This window comes from Mizuhopecten yessoensis, unplaced genomic scaffold (assembly GCF_002113885.1).
Source record: "Mizuhopecten yessoensis strain PY_sf001 unplaced genomic scaffold, ASM211388v2 scaffold179, whole genome shotgun sequence".
Taxonomy (NCBI): domain Eukaryota; kingdom Metazoa; phylum Mollusca; class Bivalvia; order Pectinida; family Pectinidae; genus Mizuhopecten; species Mizuhopecten yessoensis.
Window position 1 is genome coordinate 60019 of NW_018403417.1, and position 24560 is coordinate 84578.

The 24560-nt window shown below is 33.8% G+C and overlaps 1 protein-coding gene across 2 annotated transcripts in view; it reads right to left on the reverse strand.

Moving 5' to 3' along the window:
• Positions 1–24560, reverse strand: part of LOC110457460 — a 123828-nt gene that overhangs the window by 3250 nt on the left and 96018 nt on the right. Inside the window, exons 100-110 of one of the 2 annotated variants that reach the window (XR_002463694.1) lie at positions 24041–24211; positions 23381–23449; positions 22676–22843; positions 19783–19864; positions 18342–18520; positions 17340–17516; positions 16843–16970; positions 16269–16443; positions 14347–14508; positions 10367–13856; positions 590–616 (exon numbers count right to left, since the gene is read on the reverse strand). Coding sequence is in view for 1 of the 2 variants with exons in the window: in XM_021508830.1 (XP_021364505.1) it covers positions 13735–13856; positions 14347–14508; positions 16269–16443; positions 16843–16970; positions 17340–17516; positions 18342–18520; positions 19783–19864; positions 22676–22843; positions 23381–23449; positions 24041–24211 (1433 nt within the window). In the remaining variant the exon portion in view is untranslated. Of the gene's footprint in view, positions 1–589; positions 617–10169; positions 13857–14346; positions 14509–16268; positions 16444–16842; positions 16971–17339; positions 17517–18341; positions 18521–19782; positions 19865–22675; positions 22844–23380; positions 23450–24040; positions 24212–24560 lie in introns of those variants that run through there. The other variant, XM_021508830.1, reaches the window with a different exon arrangement.

Consider the following 24560-nt stretch of genomic DNA (forward strand, 5'->3'; position numbering starts at 1 on the left):
GGGGGGGTTCCGACTGTTCCTACTATAAAAAAAAATTATATGAATATACAACTGTCTTTTAACAGTGCAACTGGTCCCTTAATATAAGAAATATCATTTTATTTAATGCGCTTTGGAGAAACAAATTTCCAAAAAAACCTCAAGTTACAATATTAATTCATAAATCGAATGTCGTTTCTGCTAAATTTTACTAAAATAATTCCGAAAACAATTTCCTTATTGCATCACGATATGACATAGAATGAAATGACAAAAGTAAACGTAACCTTTCTACATGTAAATATTAAAACTGAGAAAAAAATTGCGGTTTCAACGTCCTGCTAAAATTGTAAATTAGGTGGGACAGTGTGCTAGAGTGAAACTGGATTAATTTGCTATTAAAGTAACATGTTGTATACTTTCCGGAAACATTTTTTTTTGCGAAAATTTCGAAAATTAGAAAACGCAAACTAAATGTACATTCTCTTTAGGACATTATATGGTCAGTGATAGGATATTGTACGTGATTTTACGGATGCTATGACAAGCACACAACCAAGCCTTCTTGTAGAATGACACAAGTGGTAAATCAAATGATATAAATACTTACGTCCTCTCAATTCGTCAAGTTGTTGACCTGTTGGATATGAAAATAACAAAACAAACATTAAGTGCAAAGAATAATTATCAACTCTGACTGAGGATCAGTATTAGTGTATATCAATTGTGGGTTTGATTTAAATATCTGTCAGATGTATTTAGTAGGAGAGCTTATATAGATGAACAGTGTACAAAAGAGGAGTATATTGTGTGTGAGGAAGAGCTTGGTTTGGAATAAGAATTACAGAGGGCATTTGTGGCTTTTACTTTAATTGACAGCTTAGCAATATAGAGAGTTCCGACTGAACTTTTATACAATTTAATACAGCACTTCCTTAGTGTTCATTGTGATTTTCCTATAAAACCACGAGTTGCATGGTGGCATATATTTGTACAAACTTTCGAGATAGATTTGCTGCCGACCAACGTCTGAGTCAGTGTTATTGTTCAGGATCATGTCCCGCTGCACTCTGGCTTTTTCTTAAATACAGAAGCACTACCCCCCCCCCCATACAGAAACACGCCCCCACCACAACCCCTCTTTAAATTTCATGTGACGACACAGGACACTTCCGTGGACTAGTTAGCTCAGTCGGTTAGAGCGACAGTAATACCGGTCTAAAGATGTAGCCATGCCGGGAAAAAAACTGTTACCAATGTGTAGCTACAGCTTTAGGGAGTGGTATAAGGATCCCTAAGTCGGCTTGTCACAACAACTTAATACATTTAGGCAGATAAATATCACGGTGTATAATATCACGGTGTATAATATATATAATCAAACTTTAACATCAAAATCATAACTTTCTAGACTGAAGTATCTAAATGCAACGTGTTATTTTGTTTTTGTGTGTATATGGGTCAATGGAGTGAAATTTTGCGCCAAATAGCACGAGATAGACAAAATATCTTGCATGTGTGTAACATGGGTATAACATGGGTATAAAATGGATTCCGGATGCTATTCATGTTCGTCACAGTTATTCACTCCGTTCCCGTTGTTGTTTTTCCGTATTGATATTAAGGATGTACTCTTCTGAGGTTATAGTCACGTTCAAGTCTCGTTTTGATCTGGTGTAACGGGTTTTTGTAATATTTATCCAATTATGGCAGGTTTAATAACACACATCTGAAAAACATGGCAAAAAACTAGATGTCTGTTGTGTGTAGAACATATTTTACAAGAATTTGAAAGAAATTACCAATTAAACGGCCATTTTGAAAAAGTGCATTTATGTTAATTTCTTGTGCTTCACAAAGGGCAAAATTTCACCTTTTTTGACACTAGATTAATCACTTAAATTGTCATTGTGTCACCATTTTTAAATGTAGCAGGTTCAATTTTGTTGTACAACTTTATAATGTTCAATATGATTAAAATAATATGCAGAAAAGTGGAAAGTTATATACTATTGGTATTTTTTTTTACATATTAGGGTAACTGAAGCACTTTTGTTTTTTGAACCCGAAAAGGTGAAAAATAACACAAATAATAATGGGACAAAAAAAGAAGCACACCGACCCCATTTTTGTGGCTGTTTTAGAAAGAGAAACACATTTTCTTTTTATTCATTGAATACCAAAAAAAGTTTAATACAGGAATTTTTTATATCAAGCGTTTAATCTGCAAAAAATGGTGAAAAAAATGAGCATTTTTGATTAAAAAATAAGCGGTAGGGGTAACTAAAATCGCATTTCTGAGTAAAATGAATAAGATTAAGAAATTTTACTTCCATAATTTAAAAGAAAATAATATTTTTATCAATTCTTTAAACATTCATACATATCTGATAACACACTTGGAAGAAATTGTATGAATTTGTTCTGCAAATGGTCAAAACCCGAAAATTCACCTAAAATCACCTATTGTGTTAAATTGGTATCTTTGACCGATCATAGCACAAAAACAAACACACGGACATATATTTCTTTTGCATTTTCTACAATGCCATTATCTCCTTTTTCCAAAAATTAATATAAGAAAAAAAAAATAATACGGGAAATTTTTGACTTCTCAGAGGTGTACATCCTTAAATTATTATTGCGTCTTTAATGTGTTGACAACATGATACAATTTATGTTTACCTGATACCTTTAATACTCATTACCCAAGTTGAATCTCGTAGCGGACAAAGATATTTTCAAATGTATGTTAGTGTTTTATATCAGTAATTAAACAAGTATGTTGACTTTATGCCAAATAAGTGTGGGATATTGAAGTACAATGCTGTTATTGTACTCAAATTACACTATTTCGTCGTGACTAAACTAGGCCGAGCTCCTGGAGTGTCTGATATACAGCTGTCACAGCAGGCATGAGAAGTACACCTGTCCTTGTTGAGATAAATACATTTAATTGCCATTCTTTTAACTAGATCTAACGAAGTTTCTATTGTTAGTATTACAATACTATCACAATAGCAAACCCTAGGATTATGTTCAGATCACTGATGTATTAAAGATGATTTACTTGATAAGTAATGATTTATTTTCCTCATTGTGATGTAAAGGTAGGGTTTGAATGTCCCCACGACAAGTACGATGTTATCGAGTACAATGAGTGCTTAATATGTTATTATATAAGTAGTACATTCTGTATATACCTACATGTATACATATTATACACGCTTGAATGCATACACGCCAATTTTGGACGAACTTTGGAAGCGTATACTTTTTATTAGCTGCTTTTCCATTTTGTTTACGATCACATCTTACCAATCAAACAAAGATTATACATAACTACTAAATTCCCAAACCATACATTTTAAAATGGTGCTTTTCCAATGTTATATGTCATCGGGTATGAATAAATATCAAGAGGTCTGAACGCTGGGACATTGACACTCATCCAAAATCCATTGTATGATATATAATGGCGACCTTGTTATGACAAAAATTGTGTGGTTTACCTTGAATGTTAAAACGCACGAACTGTATTGTTCTATACAAACACTAACAAATTGAAGACTTCATGGTAAAATATAATTAGTTATTTCGTCAATTAACCCGTTTTTACCGTTTACCTGTTGGCAATTTTGGCAAATTTGTATCGATATAAAGATAAAGATGCACCATTAATTCTGAAAAGCCTACATGCACAGGGAACTTTCGGACTTCTGTTTTACGTTATTTCATGCACCAACTTGAATAGAACTTGTAACATTTTCCTGTTATAGTGTGTTTTTGACATATTGATTATTGAATTTAAAAAAATCTTTTTGTTGTAAACAAAATAACAGAAGAGGTCAAAACATCATTAAATGGTTAGATGACTTAAATAATCTTACCACCTTCTGATTCGCTCAAATATCTCATTTAATAGATGTAAAGCTGTACGGTAGCCACGCAATTTCTTTGAGTTGATAAATAACACATCAGCTTTCTAAAAATATGACCCATGATGTAGTTGGGCCGCACAATATACTAAACAATCACAGGTTAAACATGACGTCATGGCTGGTGTGACGAGTAAGAGTTGTTTGATTAAATGACAGCTTTTAGAGATTTAGGTTATTAGTATGTATATAAAGATATTATCCTATTGTGACAATATGTTTTCCATTATTCAGATATAATATCCACAATACTTCGGTAAATAAAGCGTTAGTTTATCAATATAATGTAATATGTAAGACGGCAAATACAATCATATCGTATGTTTTTCGATCAACATCGACTGTAGAAACTGTAGAGTTAAAACACATGTGCATATCCACAGCTAGAAATCAATCTGGTCTATGGTATCCAGCTATTTCACGTAGCAGGATAAAGCTACAGAGATACAGTTAAAGAGATTTATAACTGATACATCATTTAGAACACAACACATGTCACTGATGACGTAAATGTGTATCAGATTTCAATCAGAATGTGATTGTAGAATGATAACTAACGTATTACATTTAAATACACATTATTACTGAACTGTCTTCCGACATAACAACTAATCTGGACAATTAGTTAAATCTCTCATCTAAACCAGTGAATGATCAAATTTAAATGGAAAGATAAATATCGTGTCTGTTACGTTAATGTGTAGTATTGACAATATTGGGGATACGATTTACACAAAAATACCAACACTCGTTCTTAGTGCGCTAAATTGGGTATTTTGTTACTAATAGTGTCGCGTTTGTTAGACAAAGTGTCCGAATTTCGTTATAACATTATGTTAGGGGCTTTGAACCGATTTTATCAAAATCTCCTTCTGATAATTCTTCAGAGATACATTTGATTTCATCTCAATTTTAATATCCTACAAGGGGTGTTGCTATCTTCGCCGTCGGTGAGATTTTGCAAAACAAAATTGGCATGTCCGTCGTGCAAATATGTACGAAACTACATATTAACGGATTGTTTTTTAATTGTTTCGATTCAAGGTCTTAGTTTACGTATATAAATTCCTCATTCATGCTAGCTACACGCTAATCTATCCCTTAATAAAGCATAACACCAATATATACTTTCAACTTGTAAGTTATATTACTTATATCAAACGGTCGATACAGGGCCCAGCAATGATTTGCATGCTAAAGATATAAAGAGAAAATATATCATTCAAATGAATACAACTAGTATTCCTTTGAGTGTGTGTATTTATAAGTAACATTGGTGAAATGGATATCTGAAGCACGGAATTGGACTCTTCAAGTATAGAGAATACACTCGCCACCTGAACACTGATGTTAAATTACATTTGATACACAGCAGGTATATGTGACACTGCTATCTAAGTCCGTGCCTGAAGTTATCGTTACAAGTAAAAACATAGATTGCAGTATATGCATTGTATTCCCAACAAGGGAATACACTAGTTATTGTTTTTATGGGCAGCAATTTCATCAAAAAATATTATTAAGTAATATGGACGATTAATAATAAATTCAACGGCCACCTGTAGGTGAGCTATTTACGGCATTTCGTCGTTTGGAGTTATATTTATAGATTTTGATGAACGGAGAAAACAGCAGGAGGCAAATATAACAAATGCCAAACTTGAGGTGTGTAGTTATTTAGTATATGTTGACTTATGTCAAAACCCTAAGTTAGTCGTCAGAAGAAGAAGGAGACGAGGAAGAAATATGCAATGTATAAGACTTATTTTTATTTGAAATTCTAATTTAATTTTATCCTCGGTTACACAAGCGGCTCCACTTATGCCACACACATATCGACCACGCGTGCATCACGTGAACGGTCAACGCTGATTGATCAGTTAAAGCGGTCACGGTTGAGTTGAGCACACTTGAACCTTACCTTTGTCAGGGATCAGCAACAGTGCACAGTTAAAAAAAATCCTTATTTGCTTAAGGACGTACTACCCTTCGTAATACACATGTTTTTCTTGTCGTATTTTCGTGTCGTCATTTCCGTATTGCGTATCGGGCATTCCATTACCGCAGTGTAAATTATAGTAACACCGGGTAAACAATAGTACACGGGACGCTTTTTGGAACATTTTTTTAGATATTTTATGATAAATAAAATATTTGTAGGGTTGATGAGCAATGTTTCTTTTCATTATTTTATTGTTGTAATAGTTTTGAATAATGCCACACTCTCACAAAATGTGAAAGTGTTGAATTTGACAAAAAATCTATTTTTCGGTATTTTTTACAAAAAAATCCCCAGTTTATCGGAATGCTTAGATTTTCATAAAATCATCTCTACATAGTGACATAACCAGTATGTGAAACTTTCATTGAATTCTGCTGGTAAATTGCGAAAGGGTGGAGCCTCCTTAATATGAATTCCAAGTCATGGTATTATGTATTAATGAACATGTAACCTAAATTGTTGTTAGGTTTAATTTTAATTTAGTAATAGTCTTTGGCGACAAAGTAACGACAACACACGTGTTACGTCCCTTTAACCGAAACCTAGATATGATCAACAATTATAGAAACGAGGTCTTGACATCGCAATGACCTATTTTATTCTCGATAATTCTAATTAGTAAGAATTAACTATAAATCAATTAAAAAGCAGAACCACTACATGAACCCTTTTACTTCTATTTAACTCCGTTATTGATATCTTGTTATCTGTGAACGCAATTTTTAACAAATATTTCTTATATTTATTTAATACCAATAGATATACCTACCCTAGAAAGAACCCAAAGTCTAATAAAATTAGCAGAACTTTTGCAAAAATACAACCCTTTATATATGAATTTTAACAATAAGAGCATAGCTTGTACAGAAGTCGGTTTATTTACAAGTAAGCAAACGATAACAAAGGGACTAGTTTTTGTTAGTTTTCTTAAATATAGAAGTATTTTTCTTTTCCAATTTACAATGATTCAATAGTTATTCCCAGATAACTGGGTATTTGCTGTAAGATGAAGTACATTGTAAGAGATATGGTGATTGGTGAACTATGTCTTTCACAATCTGGAACCGAGAAATTAAAAACAAATGAGGCGGACTGTATGAATTAGTGTTTGTACTAGGTGATGAGCAAGTAACTTAAATTCGTAAATGGTCTCATAATTATCTAAAGACGATTAATTTAATGAGACCATTAATTTAATAAATGCTTCTTTAGGTGTGCAGTGGATGCAATAGACATGTTCCAATAATTAGATTTAATTGTATTCCTAGATCCTGCAGATAACCTAAAATCTTAAGAACAAACATTATTTGTTTATAATATCACAATATAATATGATGTTATATAATTGCATTTCCGTATCACTTTATTCAACCAAAATATAACAATGTTAAAGCAATACGGTATTATATTTTCAGGTCCCTTTTTCGCTGTTTGGTTTTTATTGATTTATTATAACAGGGACAATGTTTTTGCGTTTGAAGTGGTTAGACTATTAAATACAAAACTGAGTGAAATGTCAGCAAAATAATGCAAATGTCAGTGAATGTAGCTTACCGATGATATCAATAAATATCACAGCTTTAAAACTGTACATTCATCCTAACGCAAGATAGCGTTTCCAAGCATCTGAATAAAAATAATATTACACGGATTCAAAGCTACATATGTATGTTACGCTTAATCTCTTATACATGTATAATGTGTTTACAGTATAGGAATTGCCAAAGCTGTGAACAGATTTTTTCCCAAATTGCGTACAGTATTATCCCTGTCAAAGTTGTATACAGTTTTATCCCAGTCCAAGGCTGAGCACAGAAGAGTCTTACTTAGTCGGCCTTAAACTATCTTACATGTGGATGGGTATGGTGTCTCATTTCAAAGTCATGGTGATGACGGAATGCCGAGGAAAATATGATGTCATTTAATATGTTTTACCATATAGTTTTCACTTTTACATGTACTTTCTAGTTAAAATATTTCATTTTCATTAGTCACCGTCGGTGAGTTTATCCTTTCAATAAATATACTATTAAGATATTTTTCAATATCAAACCAAACTCTGATGCGTTATTTCTAGTAGTATAGATACCTCTAAATCTGGTTCAGTATTGCAGAAATCGATATATTGCCACAAGATGGCAGCTGCATTCTTTGGTTTCAAAGATTGATAAGCGTCGTCGGAAAATAGTCTCTCATACGCAAATTTTAAAAGACAGAAATATGCAACCTTGGGTTCATAATTTAGGTGAAAAACCGCGGCAAGCCTCGCTTTGTGTCCCATATTGTGTATCCTTTGCTAGGATAGTTAATTTATATGACAATAAAAAGTAAAGTCATATAATCTGTTGTATATGCTGTGGTATGTTTTATCTCTTGTCAAAGTTGTGAAAATAATTTGATACATGTTATTTTCCTAATCTGTGTTCTGTTTTGTAATTCATCATATCAACATTTTGGACTGATAGAATCTATTCATGTCTTCTGGGTATGCCAGATGAATCTCAACCTGATGGGTCATATTCTTAAAGTCTAACCCGAAGGTTCCTTCAATTCAAGGGTAATCATTCAGGAATCCCGCTCCTAGGTTTGAAATTTCTCCGGCATAACCCAACCAAAGGGATTTTTTCTGCCATCCTTTCAATAATCTGTTTTTTATAGAGATTTGCAATTTACCTCTCCCGTCGAACGATAATTGTTAAGTCATAATCTGTTGTCAATGTCATATACATGTATCTTGTCAAAGTGGTAAACGGTATTCTGTTTTGGAATCAAAGACATATAACTGATGTTTAGTAAAAAAAATAAAAAGCACCAAATATTTAGGAAATACAATAAAAATGGATAGATGACATTAAGTTTTGAACTGAAAACGCACAAAATATATCCCTTTATGCCGTTGTCACGACATACGGCCGATGCCGTTGGATTGCTAGCAAGTATGACATACGATCTTTTACCAAGGCTGGTTACAGATTTGAGTTTTACATTTCGATTTTTTCTCTTTCGAGTTTCACGCTGGTTCAGTTTGTGTCATACTTGAGGTTTGTGTACTCTAATGATAATGACAAGCAAAACACAAGAGAAATTACCCTATATAAATGTATATATTTTAATCTGATATCGATACTGAGGATTGAATACAAGAAAACTTTAGTCGTTTTTAATCTTATTATCATTGTCGGGACCAAATAAATGGGATAAAATAACCAATGGAAAACAGCATCATTTCTTAATATGCCTCTAATGATGTGGTCATTTATTTCAGATTTCTTGCGATAGTGTTTACAATTCGGACTAGCAGTCCCAGATATAAGCTATGACCTTGTAATTAAAATTTGGTAATCGGGCACGGCTTGAAATAAATTACAAATTAACAAACTATTATTGTTTTAGCCTAATTGGTAAATTTGTTATTGCATTTACAGTCACTTCCTACCCTCGTGTTGAATTTCTCTCGTGATGTTTAATATATATACACTTTCATTGTTTGACCTGAAGTACAACTGATGAGTCCAACCTGGGCGAAAAGGACATGTTCTCTAGAAAATTTCTTCATCGACTTACTTAATATCTTTATACTTGTAAATGTACTGCATTATTTCATGTTTTTAATTGTAACTGCATATGTAAATATCATGTTGGTGGACATTCATGTACACTGGATAGATGTTCTTCAGTCACCTTTGTTTCGTGTACCATCATTTACACCTGTTAATTCTAGCAATATCACTATAGTAGTTAGTTGTGTTATCTGTTCTTTTAAAGTTTATATATTTGTGACCATCAGTCAAGAAACTTACACTTTTTCAATTCGATTTTTATATTCCAAAAGAAGTACAACCGACTCTTACATCCCAAATAGCCTACATGCATATATCTTGATGGTTTTCATGATTCCCACGACTCCAAAATAACGGAGTGTGACTGATGTGGATTATATTCAGATTAGGGTATCCTCATATCGGATACATAATGTTCTGTAAAAGTACGGGAAGCTTAAGCTGAAAAGCTGCGAACAGCATAAAGCTAGATATCGTTTTCCATTGTAAATGCTGCTACTGCCGCATAGTTTATGTTAAAGAGACCTGTCATTATTCAGGCTCTTTACGAATAAATACCCACTCAGAAATCTATATTACTTAATTGAAAGAATATTTGATATGACAAATGGCTGAAGAAGACTCAAATAATGAACTAGGGCTAAAGCTTATGCCAAACAAAACAAATGTTTACTCTATTTTATTTCCTTGTCGACAATTTCGTTAATTCTGCAAAACACTTACAATTATTAAAATTTTCAATAAAAGAGTGATTTCAATACTTTCTTTAAAAAACCTTATGAACAAACATTGTTATGGCTTGTAGTGATTTCAAAACCACAGTTCATCACAGATAGATTAGTGTAGCACAGATATAACCATATATACATGTAGTAATTAATACATACCGTATATCCCTTCACAGATTAACGAGAATATAAGTGATATCACTAGTGTTTTCCTTTCTACAGAAGTCATAATGATGACCGTTAACACATTACATCACGGCAGCGGTTTAAGTTGTTGCATTAATCCATGGACAGTAAACCAAACCAACACATATCGATGCAAGGATGATCGAGTTACTACTGTGCCGCACTGACAGTGGTAGCGGTACAAACAGTTATTTAAATGAGCCTTTAATGTTTTAATTGCCTGATCGGTGTGATAACTGCAGCCGATCGTCCCTATTGTGAACAATATCCCACAGGCTACACTAGACAAAGTACCACGCTGTACAAAGGAATTGTAATTAAAAAGACAAACAAATGGAATAAATGATTCTATATTGTCAAATACGTATCTATAGGACATCCATTACATTTAAGTGTAGAGAGGGCGTTATCTCACAAGCTTTTTATGGTGATCATTTTTATAACATTGTGTGTAGTATTTACATTCGACAGCTTCTTACGAACTTAATCGGTAACATTACTGATATGTTTTTCTGTAGCATGTGTCTAGTATACATATTGACATATTTGGCCATAAGCAATTATGTATCATATTACTAACCAAGAAGACAAAAATAACTATCGCCGCTTAAATGACCTGGTTTAGTGATTGCGTTCTGGAGAGAAAGTGTCAGTCGCATTATATTGTCAATAATTTGCAATTAGTGATTTGAAACTTTTTTGTATCTAGAATTTACATCGGTCGGGGAGCAATGTTAATGGGACTTTATTATAATTGTGGAATATGTCACTTTATTAACGTTCTCCATTTCCATAACTTCTCCTTTCATTCACAAAAAGTTTAAAAGAATGTGTGATTTAAAGTAGATATCGTAGATTTCCAAAACATATGTACAAATACGGAAGTCTGCATTAGGTAATGTTTCAAGGGCGGTGATTTGATGGTGTAAGGGGCAGGAGATGTGGGGATGATGAAGTTTTTGTTTTTTGTATTTTTGCTACCTGCCTCTTCATGTCCTGTTGTTTATGTTTCGTATCACATTGGCTTGTCGTTACATTTGTGTCGTAAATTCATCCTTTTGTAAGGGAAGAAGCATACTCAGTTGAGTAGTTTCAAATGAGAGGATGTTTGTTACTGGTTCGTAATTTCAACAGCCTGCTAATAGTAACATAACAAATGAAGCCACAGAAATCCAATTCTCAGGTTAGTCGATATTATGGTGCAAATGTACGTAAATGCTTTTTAACAATTGCAATTTTCGCCTTTTAGCTGTAACAATCAGGGCTAACGTATTATTACATCGAACGTTGATTAAGATAAAAAAAATAAACTAGCAACAGAATATGAAGGGCGATATCAGCACTGGGAGAATATAGATTATACCGATGAAAGACAAAAGTTTGACTGAGCGAAAGTTTTCCGGTATACGTCAGAAAAGGTGGAATTGTACATAAATAACAAAGCAACTTTCATCACAGATAACGTTCAAAATACATTTTCTGCAAACACAAATACAATTGCAATATACAAAACAGGTGCACAGATAAATGAACGTGTAAATATATGATATTTTGTACTAGTCAACGTTATTCCAATTGTTGGGCGTATATTGTTTGGCATAATGGATAAGTATCCTAAAGCCATCTATTCGGATCAACTTATATACATAATCAGGTAAAACCCGTGTAGGATTATCGTAGGAAACAATCACATTTGTTATCAGTATATAGCAATTATCAACAATGAAAACAAAGTCTAATAACCTTATTTGAGGTTATCTTGGATTAAAGCAACATTCTGAAACGTATATTGACAGCAAGTTTATTTCACATAGATAAACCTAGCGAATACATTGAAAAAGGCACGTACTCATCTTAACAAGATACACTATTTGTTCGGATCCAGTTCCCTTATTGGACATACTGTCGTTATTATATATAATATACTCATATACGTATGTTTATGTGTAATAGTAATAATTGATAATTCGAGGTTATTATATACCACTTTATTACAACCTAGTTCGTAGGTCATCTCAAAGCGGTTCACAACTTATTGTTGGATGCAGGAAGTTGCCAGCTTAGAAACATGAATATATAAATACTGTTTTAACCGATGTGAATATATCTTAAAGTAAAATATCGCGAAACAATCTGTATCTAATTAAAGCGGAACAAGTTTAGAATATTTTTTATCATTAAGATTTGCAGACATTATATTATTACACTAGTGGAAGTATATGAGTATAATGATGCAAAGGACTTTAATACATATCAGAATACCTTATTAGGAAACCCCGTTTCCCACTATTCAGTTTACATTCTACAATTTTTGTATTTTTCTCACCATAAAGCACTATAATATCAATTTAATAGGAGATAGAATACTTTCTATTACAATTTTTAACAAAAGTTGTATTACAATGGGTAGGAAAACTTTACAGATTCAGCAATACACATTTTATAGATAATGATAATTAAAACCACAAATAATGAGTAAATAGTACATGAATGACATTAATACATTAAGATGATATTAACTTAAATAAAGCAAGACATTAGAGAGGTGCTTGCTTGCTTCAAATAACTGCCGAACAACCTACTTAAATATCGGGAAATCTGACTTAAGAACACCATCACTGGTAATACCATCTGGTTATAAAAACTTGTTGAATAATTCACAACATGACGTTCTGTATATAAATACATGTCATGCATATCTATAACGACTATGTCCGTGTATCTCTTGCGTGGTTGTTAAATACATATTTCTCTATTTGATTATATTCGAATGGCAGCTACGATGATATGAAATTATCACACATGTGTCAATTCAAACACAACATACATATAATGCTGACAAAAAACTGATATAGTATTGAATTATCCAAGATATAGGCAACTAACAAGCGATCTACAGATTCAACAATTTGACGAGCCATACGGCCTAAATACATTGTCTTAAAAAAGTGATGAGCAACTGATATACATATAAGAAGATACATATAAAAATGATGCATTTATTAAAATGGAATAGAAAGCAAAACTTTTAAATATTTTCAAAACAACAACAAACACAAATATTTAACGTGTCAGGGTCTAAATTTGCTGTGAAATAAGTAAACATGAAAGAAGATACATATACAAATGATGCACTTATTTGAATGGAATAGATAGCAAAACCTTAATACCCTTTAAAAACACACAAATATTTAACGCGTCACGGTCTAAACTTGCTGTGACATAAGCAACCATGCAATATTGTCAGTTTTACTTTCAATATATGTAACATAAATAATCGGAAACAAAATTTAACAGTTTGTAAATATTTCCAAATACTAAGGGCTTCAGGCATTGCTCGATTATTCGTAGTAATACTCGATTTCCGCATCACAAAACAGGGTGTTTAACATCACCATACATGCAAATACAAACGTCACAGTCACAGGAACCATACTGACACTGATGGCTGTCAGAAACCAAGCTGTAACAAATTAACATAAGAACAATATTACACATATTCAAAATTGTATCTTAAACGGAAATATATCACAGTTGAAAATTGAATACTCAAGAATACATTTCCTTTATGTAGTCGGGTATGAATGTAAACTGTCAAATGGGAACGACTATGTAAACAAAAATAAAACAGAATGTTGTATAAATCATGGTTGAACCAAACTAAACATTTGCTGCTAAGTGCGATTTATGAATTTTTCACTTGGAGCAAACCGGCTTAAAACAGCTCACTTTTTCGGAATAAATTTTGTTTGTGGGTATATGATGCCAATATGTGTTAGTCAAATGTATTATGTCTTTAACTTTCTGTTCTGCTCCGGTGTTGCGACATTTTCGAGTTCCTGTTTTTGTGAGGCGATCATTTTTCTTTCTCTTTCTTTAATATTTTTGTTCGTCGAATGACCTTTCATCGATAAGGGAATATACAATTTATCGTCAAATCGCTAAAGACTTACTTGGCGGCACGTATGCTATTACTTCCTCCACGTCAATCATGAAAATCTCGAGGAACTGAGTTGAAATCCCGTGGTCGTCGGAACAGCAGAAATACACCTTATAGTAATCGCTTATGTCCTTGTAGCTAAACACCGGGTTTTCAACTGTATACAGTCTGTATGCTGTGTAATAAGACACATACATGTTGAATAATGTGTCTGAATCATAAAAAAACCCACTAAAACTTATTGTTGTGAGCAAAAACATATGTCTCCCCTTATTAGCCAAAAGATAAACTTCGGTATAAAAAATAGCAAAGGGTCATATCTCTTTATATAGTAGAGGGGCACGAGTCCCCGAACTTAGAATGCGAAACTCCTACTTCCCAAGACGCATAAATATAGCAAGTTTGGTCAACGTAGGTGAAATAACTTGGAGGTTATGCCGTGGACAAACTTCGATATTAAAAATAAACAAGGGGCCATAACTCTATATATAGTGGGGCACGAGACCCGATTTCAATGCGAGAGATTCCACCTTCCTAAGATACATTAATAGGGTAAGTTTGGTCAACACAGGTGAAATAACATGGAACTTTTGCTCCGGACAAACTCCAGTATTAAAAATAAACAAATGGCAATAACTCTGTATCAAGTGGGGCACGATACCTAATTCTAAAGCACTGCACATCTTCTGTGGTTGATGCAGGTATACTTCAAATTTGATTTAGATTTCTTTTACGGTTAAGAAGTTATGCTGTGGACAAACTTAGATATGAAAAACAAAAAACAAAAGGCAATAACTCTGTATATATTGAGGCACAAAACCTGATTTCAGCGCAAGAGTATGGTAAGTTTGGTTAACGTAGGTGAAATGTCCAATGTCTGTACACCTGCTGTGGGTGATGCAGATATATTTCAAATTTGACCAAATTATCTTTTTTAAGTTTTTCAACTTTTCAATTTGAGGTGAAGTTTCATCAAGATATCTTTATCGGTTTAAAAGTAATGCCCCGGACAAGTTGCGATAAGAAGAACCAGAAGAAGAACAAGAACAAGAACCAGAAGAAGAAGAAAAAAAAGAAGAAGCAGTACAATATGTCTCCCTTCATTTGAAGGAGAGACATAGTTTGATGTTTAAAGCCATTTTGAATTATCAAATAACATTTATATCTAAAACATTTCAAAAATATCTAAAACAATTCATAATTTCTGATTGTTAAGTTTAATCGATTGAGTGTGCTACTTTCAGGGCAGTTTTCGGCTGATATCATATTCTGGGCTTTTTACATACTCATTATATACTTGGCAGTAAAGAATTAAAGAGAAATTATATTATTCATAATGCTATTTAACTATTTTGTTTTGATATTGTTTTATCAACAGTTATCGGCAATGTTTAACGTACAAACCAATCCATTCACTGTTTATTTTGCGTAATAACTTGCCTACAATTTGCATGTAACAATTAAACCAGAGGCCTATTTAATCACTTTGAACTATTTCAGATTGTATAAAACCATGTTAACCGTTCTTTCGCCGATGGTGATAATATTTCCCAATTAATGTCTTAACTTAACACGATAAGACGTATCTTTTCTCTCTCAACTATATTAGATTGTGTGAAAACCACGTAAAATAATTATTTTCTTTTATGCCGACGATGATAATAATTCCTTAATAGCATTTAAATTACCTCCAAATGCATGTCGAAGTGCAAGACGAGAATACTCATACACTGCTGACATTGAATGTATATCTATATATATGCATACATAGTCATATTGCTTCTTATATGACCGGGACCAAAAGGAGGAGACAAAGTATCAATGACCATTTTTTAGTGCCGTATCGAAGGAACATTTTTGTCAGTGTCAATAAGAATATTGAGGAGTTGTGCAATTTGTACACACTGAAACAAACATATGGTACATTAGACTTACTGTTGTTAATGAATTTCATCTGGAAGTTGAGTGATCCCGGGATAACCTCTGTTAGTGTACAGCAAACTGAGTCGTTCTCCGATTGGTCCACAGCGTCGATCTCAAACAGCATGGCTTCCTCGACCAGGGCCTCGCTCACTTCTATACTGTCCGGTAGGTTGATAAAAATAGGCGGCTGTAAGCAATAGACATCATTAGAATACAAATACAGCATGCGTGAGTAAATCTAAATTTAAAACAATGCATTTCTTTCCACTTATGAGATGAATTGGTATTTTCAAATTTACGATTAATAATTCATGTAAACGTGTCCTTTTAACTCATCATCGATGAAGCTATGGTACAATATCATGTTAATAAGAAGAAGGACAGGAACCTAAAAATAGGTATTCAGGAAGTAGAGTCGTTTTTTTCATCCACGACACCGTCTTTGTAAACCTAGGCCAAACCGATACCACATCACAAAACTGAAAACGGGGTAATGACACCGAAACAAGGCAGACTTCTAAGCAGGATTGATTTTTACTCGGAAATAAAATATGGATTATAGCAATGTTGTAACTTGGTTACGTACCGCATTGTAGGTCATGATCGTCAGCGTGGTGGTAGCGGTGTTTTGACAGTCGTCTGCGGTGTTCAGCACCAGTTCAAACACCGAGTACGTGCTTGGCAAGACATTTGTTGTCTGGATGTGGATGTTTCCTGTAAAGCAAAAGAAACGTTCACATATGTTACACAGAAAAGCATTAACACCGGTTTCACAATCTAATAATCTGAAATAAGGTTCAATTTCAAAATCCATCAACGGATCTTGTCTCTCACTAATCTCACTAAAATGAAACGTCAAGACTCATGATGTACGGTTTGTTCCAAAAGGAATCATAAGTTCCTTTATCATATATTTTTCTCTTTAATATGGTTCCGACATTTACTATTTTGAAAGGACTACAATGTTGTTGATATATTGAGGTATCAGAAACAAATTGAATTTAATAATATTGTTTCATTCTGAATACACAATCTAATATACATTACATGTTTATATTGATACAAAATTCTTTTTTTTTTTACCAGGAAAAGTCGTATTTAGCTCAAATAGTCCTGTAGTATCAACGAAGGAATGAGTGAGAAGATCGCCGTCCCCGATATCGTCGTCAGTCACGTGGTAGTTAATACAGCTCCCCCCTATAGGAGTATTATCGGGTACCAGGGCATCATATAAAGTCTGGTTCACATACGGCACGGTATCTGGAAATACAACGAACATTCCTGTTAATATGTTACCACTACATACCTGATACGGCATTCTAGAGGCATGGTTGGAAACACACATATTTCTTAACACGAGATATGATGTAAAGGAAGTAGCCGTGTTATCTACCAAAAATAATGAGGTCACTATATCGCAAACTCTTCCAAATCAGAAGGGTTTCCCCAAATAATTACCACTGCAATATTCTGTAGTTTGGCTAAGATTTTAAAAGAATGTTTATATCCAAGTAGATACATGTCATAGGTTTCACTACGTGATTTTACATTCGAGTGAAAATAAAGAATATTTTTGTCTAACTTTCCGAATGATCTCAAGTGAGTCACGTGATAATCTGGAAAATGGTTGATAAAATCTATCCTGTCGTAAAAACTGTTCATTAAAAGTATGAAATGATCGTTGTGCACAATTTTATCGACGCAGTGGCAGATACAAATATAAAACGATGCAAAACTATTTTCAAATAGACCATATTGAGGACGTTGTGACAATCTCAACCCAATAATTCTAAATAGCATTATACTTTGTTTCAGAAATACAGTACAATACAGAAGCTAAAGGCGACAAAAGAACGCTGCATTTGATAATGCAAGGAAAAATAAGAGTACACGCAAAAATTCGGAAGTAAATGTACACACGATAGGTACAATATTATTATATCAGTAATATATAAAAATAATAATATGAGAAAATAAGTTTTAATGACATTATCACACTATTTTACTATATACTGAATAAATAAATAACTATTAAAATAATTAATAATAACTTAATTATTAAACAAATAATTAATTAACACTCACTCGGTGCTGTGAAGAAACGTATAGCATACGCAACATCGGAAAGCTTGGTTCCAAGCGACGTCCATCTGTATTTATCGCCTTCATCAAGGTTTGCAGGTAAAGGAGCTACCCAAGTCTGGTTTGGACAACCTTCACAACAACATTCGGCGTACTTGATCATGTTTTCCCCAGGAGTAAACCTACATAAGATATAATTTGAGGATTGACATTTAATACTACTATGTTGAGAACTTTCCAAATCTTAAAAACATTCGCTCATGTTCCATATATTACAAAGCAAATTTATATCACCGTTACTGATAATCATGTAAATGTAAAAAGACATATTATATTACTCAAAATCAAATGTATATATACTAACAATTGCTATTATGGTGTAAAACCTTTACTATCATTTTTTTGGTCAAACAGATTTCTATGAATGAAATATTGTTTACGTTATTATACAATTATTCAAAAACTCTACTTTCCCGCGTTTTAACATTTACTAGAAAAACAAGTAAAAGAAGCATTTCTCTAAAACTTTAGATCGTCGATGCATATAACATATCATTTAACTGCAAGATATAGCCATGTTTAAAAAAGGGAAAATTCAAATAAATCTATATTTCTTATTCCAAAATAAGCTGATATCAAGGTAATAAACAAACACCTTTTTTACATGATACGAGACCAGGAACAAATCATTGACACTTAAATCCGTTTATATTATTTCATTTAAATTTGGTTACAGTAATTTTGAAATTCCGGGCATCATATTGAAGTTTTATTTTCACCATCATGATCTCACAGGTAATGATGTTATTTGTTTGTGTTTCATGAAGGTGGATGTGTTTTTCGCTCATAAGTTTACTATGTGGTTTTGTTGTCACTACCCGCGTTCTCTGTATGAGGACGTGACATTACTTGTGGTTTTGTTGTCACTACCCGCGTTCTCGATTTGAGGATACGACATTACTTGGATTTGACCTAGATTTACATGGCAGGTGGCGCCTCGGAACACCTTGCACCAAGATTGAAATAATCTTAGACAGACGTCTTTGCTTAGCCAATCACTTACGACGTCACTCTTCATAAAGTTATATTTGATTGCTTAAGTCAAAACTTAAGACATTTTAAGATTTCAAATCGTTTCATGATCCCGAGGCCTGATCTTAATTCCCATGTCCTTTATCAAAGGTCTCAATGTAATCTTTCCTTTGTTCTATCTTGCCCTATATCGATATCGTGTTCGAATTACCGTTTTGTACAGATTTCAGTTTTTCTCTCGTTGTTTTTTTTCTAGTGATTATTTGTTAAAGGTTCAGTATATGCTAGTGGTCTTTTTGGGAGAAAGTGGGAGTTTTAGACTTAAGGGTAAGATACTATCTATATACATAAAATGATTTCAGAAGCATGTTTTTGCAAACAATGTTCGAGTTATGCTTTGCGTATGACTCACCAGCCGAGGAAGTCTCCCTGTCTTACTGACAACCTCTTCTTCAACGGAAGGGAATGATTGATGGCAGATCCGATTTCAGTGTCTGTAAAACATTATTTTGACAAACTGGTCATACTTACTATGTTACATTTATACATCAAAGCTACACCTATGTAGTTTATTTAGATACAGTAGGGTATTGTAACAACGTTATACACCGTCTATATTTCCTAGCTGACGTAAGCTTCCAGCCCACAAACATTATATTACACAATCCATGTGTAATCTACCGGGGTTCATTGAGTCCTCCCAGCCACACAGTTGACATAGTATAGGGGCCATTTGCACTAGACTGAAAATTGTCTATATACGGGCCATTTACCCTAGACTGACCACTGTCTGTTAAAGATAGGGATCTCTACGTCATGAGTAGGGGGGACAGAGTAGCTAGTGCAGCAACCCCCTCCATCCGGGAACCTAGGCCGATGGAGCCCAATGTGATTGGTCAATAAGTCAATAGGTGTTAATAAGGGTCGTATAAAAAGAGGTGCGCGGCTCCCTATGGCTTGTTGAGATAAGGAATTTCACACGATATAGATTGGATTATACACATCATTACCTATTATAGATAGCGGCTTGTTAAACGAAAATGACTCAAGCGGGACTATCAGGCAGTTGGGTAAATACATAATACTTCTTACCATTTGTTTTGATAAGTGTTAATTACTGAAATATTACCTTAGAGAAGCGTTTCATAGTTACTAATTTACCAACTTTTTAATCAACTCAATTAATTGTTTAAACCTTATTAACTCCTTATCTTAGCCTCAGGTATGGAGGGGGTGATTTTTAGATGTGGTGTCAGGGGTCACAGAAGTGACGGCAGCGATCATAAAATCACTACTTAGTCATGCCTGACTGCTAGAACGAAAACCTGTAGAAATTCATCCCATAAAAGTGTTAAGCAGAAACCACTTAGAATTACCATCAGAATTGGTTTAACGTGTTAATTCCAAGTGTCAGTCTGGAAAATGGTAATTCTTAGAATAGAGAAGTGTCAACAGTGCCTCTAGATGTGTATTCCATAAGGGATTTATGTGACTACTGTGCAGTTATATTGTGTTATATGCATAAGGGATTTATGTGACTACAGTGCGGTTATATTGTGCTAGATTCATACGGGATTTATGTGACTACTGTGCAGTTATATTGTGGTATATGCATAAGGGATTTATGTGAACACTGTGCAGTTACATTGTGTTAGATTCATAAAGGATTTATTATGTGACTATTGTTGTTTCTATTGTGTAAGGTTCATAAGGGATTTATGTGATTACTGTGCAGTAATATTGTGTTATCTTCACAAGGGATGTATGTGATCACTTTGCAGCTATTTGTGTTTCAGTCATAAGGCGTTTATGTAATCACTGTGCATTAGTATTGAGTTGTATTCATACAGGATTGACAAGGCGATTGCACAGTGTTATTGTGTTGCATTTATGAGGGATTTATGAAGTGACTGGGTTTATATTGTGTTGCATTCATAAGGAATAATTGTGGTGAATGCGGTATTGGAAAGTCAATACAACCTAAGTGTTGACAGTATATTGCGTTGTGTAATTTAACTAGTCACTAGTGTTCAAGTATTTTGAGCTTTTGGTGAAGGGATTATTATTATTCTGTTGTTATTGGATATTACCCGACCAGTACTATTAGTACTCGTAGAGGAATTTAACTTCGAGCTTACTTTCAACTTTAAGTTTTATCCTCATATTTTGGAGAGTCAGCCTATAACCAAATTCAATAATATTTCGTTAGTAATTAGAAGAGTACGTGTTGTTATAATGTTTACACTCGACCAGTGGATTATATTTCATCAAAAGGAGTAACCAATGGTTATCACCGCCTGGGGTGGCACACGTTCTCTCCAAGGCACTGTCGGGGAGTAGCTGATTAACCACCAGTTGCGCGCAGGCCCCAACGGAGAGGACACACCTCAAGGATCGGTACGTCTTAACTATTACGGAACCCACCTTTGTGGAGATTACGAACTTGGATATCACCTTTTGGGAATTCCTCCGCTTGCGGAACTTATGGATCAGGATCAAGACCAAGATTTCGTATTTTATGTAAATAGTCGACACACGATAAATGTACATATTTGTATTTACTGAATCATGGTTTTCATTTAAGTAAGGTACCGGAATCGCTTACAAATCTGGGCTCGTAACACATTTCTAGAACCCCAGGACCAGTAAGGCCTTGATAAAACTTGAGTGACGGCCTATCAAATCGAGCCGTTGGCTCATTGTACTAGTCTCAAATATTAACACATGTATATTTGAGGCGGGGTCATATCCATTTTACAAGGCAGGTATAGTTTAGTGAATTAGTCGTCACGCACATATGACGGCAGCGGTACAACTACTCACATTACAGAGGTACAGACTTTGGTTGACCAACCACTAATGACCATGGACTGACAACTGACGTATAACGCAGTCTAGACTTCCGTCAATGCCTGAGGTCAAGGACAGGGCCGTGACCGATAGGGGGGTACCGTCACAGTGTTTGAATGAAGGTATGACAATACATCTTATATAGTCATAGTTATTTTGCTATTATGCTTATTTCTTATATAAAATACAAGCCATAAAAACAAGTGAACTTTAAATTTAAATAAAAATAACAACGCTATGTAGAATTTTGTATGCTTATTTTCAATATACATAAGCATGGCATTGGTCAATTGAAATGTTAATAGGATGGTGATATAAGATAGTATGGATGTATTGCAAGCTATAGCTTAATATTAGAAAACACGCGAGAAAGTTATTTACACTAGCATCAACGTAGACATACTCATACGCATAGGACATAACAGAATTTGCTGTATGATTACTGCAGAACTCACCATTCACTGTATAATTAGTCTTGTGTAGAAGTTCGTACTTTGTACTGCTAAATTTTCGCCATATGTGGAAATAAATTTCTCCTGCTACTCTCGGCACAAACTCAAAAGCTTGTATAACCTCACAGCAGGGGAAATCCCAATTGACGTCAAGTAAAAGAAATCCCATTCCTGAAGTTTAATGATTACAGGAAATGTTATAAACGTGCCAATAAGGACATCAGACTATCATTACAGAAAACAGACATGTTTATATACTCTATGCGCTCTTTACCAATTGAGCAAAGTCGCTGTGTTCTTCGACCAGAAAAAAATCAAAATAAATCAACAAAACATGTTTTATACAAATTTCTCAGAGTGCGCCATTCATGCAATGCATTTTTCAATGCATTTTCCTGTTTCAAGAAAATATATATTCAGGTACATATTTATGTTTATATATATGTTATTACTTTAGTCATTCACGTATTACATCACAGCAATATTTTCTAAACTTTTCAATGTGTTTTCATGTCTAGCGATATATATTCTGGTGCATATTAATGTCAGTATGTTTAACATTGCACTTGTGAATTGTATCTTAACAAAAACAAAACATCAAATATAACATAGATGGCTGAAAACGTTAAGATAAGATCTCTAAGATTGTACACAAAGATGAAATCCACTGTATCACTATGCCATTGCTACAATTGAAATTTCACTTACCCACTCTAGTGTCATTGAATACTGTTATATTTGAAGGCTCGTCATATCCAGCATAATGGTCCCCACAAACTATGAATAACATAATGACATTGTAATAACGGTGAAACTGTAATACTGATAAGCCAACCACAGAATACAAATGAACAATCGATGATACAAACTGATAAGTGAGCACAAGACAAACAAGGCCTTCCGGAGGGGAAGGATAGTACTTCTTCATCGACAAAACACACCATGTTTATCTAGGTCAAATCTAGGTAATGACACGTCCTCAAAGAGAAACTACGATTTCGTTTATAATATAAAATATCGACTTTTATATATCTCAACGAAATAAAAAATGATAAAATCGTGACCATAACCTATGTCCATTATTTACACCAAAATGGAATATTGAATTAATTGATTATTTAGTCAACGAGGTTATTCACCCGATGTCATCCAATATAATTTTGTTCACAACTGGTGTTCCTATTTAATCTTTTCGGAAACTTCGATTTATTTCTTTAAGATTTCTAATCTCTGGACTTACATATTAAGATTTTCTGACATTAAAATATAGAATATGATGGAGTTAATGATACATTCTTCCAGGCATTTGCAATTGGTGGGGCATGCACTGCTGTGCCATGATAGACATATCTTACGGTTAGTACTTACCAGGACAAGCTTGCGGTTTGCAGGGTTTACTGTCATTATAGACATCTGGACAATCATTCCCTGGCCAGACTCGTTCTGGGTTGTCGCAAACACGTTCCCTGTACCGGGTTCCACCACCACAGGTTACGGAACAGAACGACCATGGTTGCCAGGCGTTCCATACCCCATCTCCTGCACAATAGATAATAATTTCCACATTTAATTTTAATTTATTTTGACATTGACACTTCAACGGACACATAGTAGTATAATGATTTTATTATCAAACTGCTCAATTTAAACGTGTTTTACTTTCCCATTTTTCATGCAAACGATTCTAGCATGCCGCTATCTATTACATCATTAAATCACATGTCAATAGTTTACGTGAAATCTTTTAGTAGCACAATACACTGTGAGTGCAGTTGCAAACATGAAATGCTTACATGATCAAATCGATGTTCCTGCTTCCATGAACTAGACAGTGTCAGGAGTTGTTTAACCACTGGATATGTTAATGTTTGATTTGTGAGTATAGCAT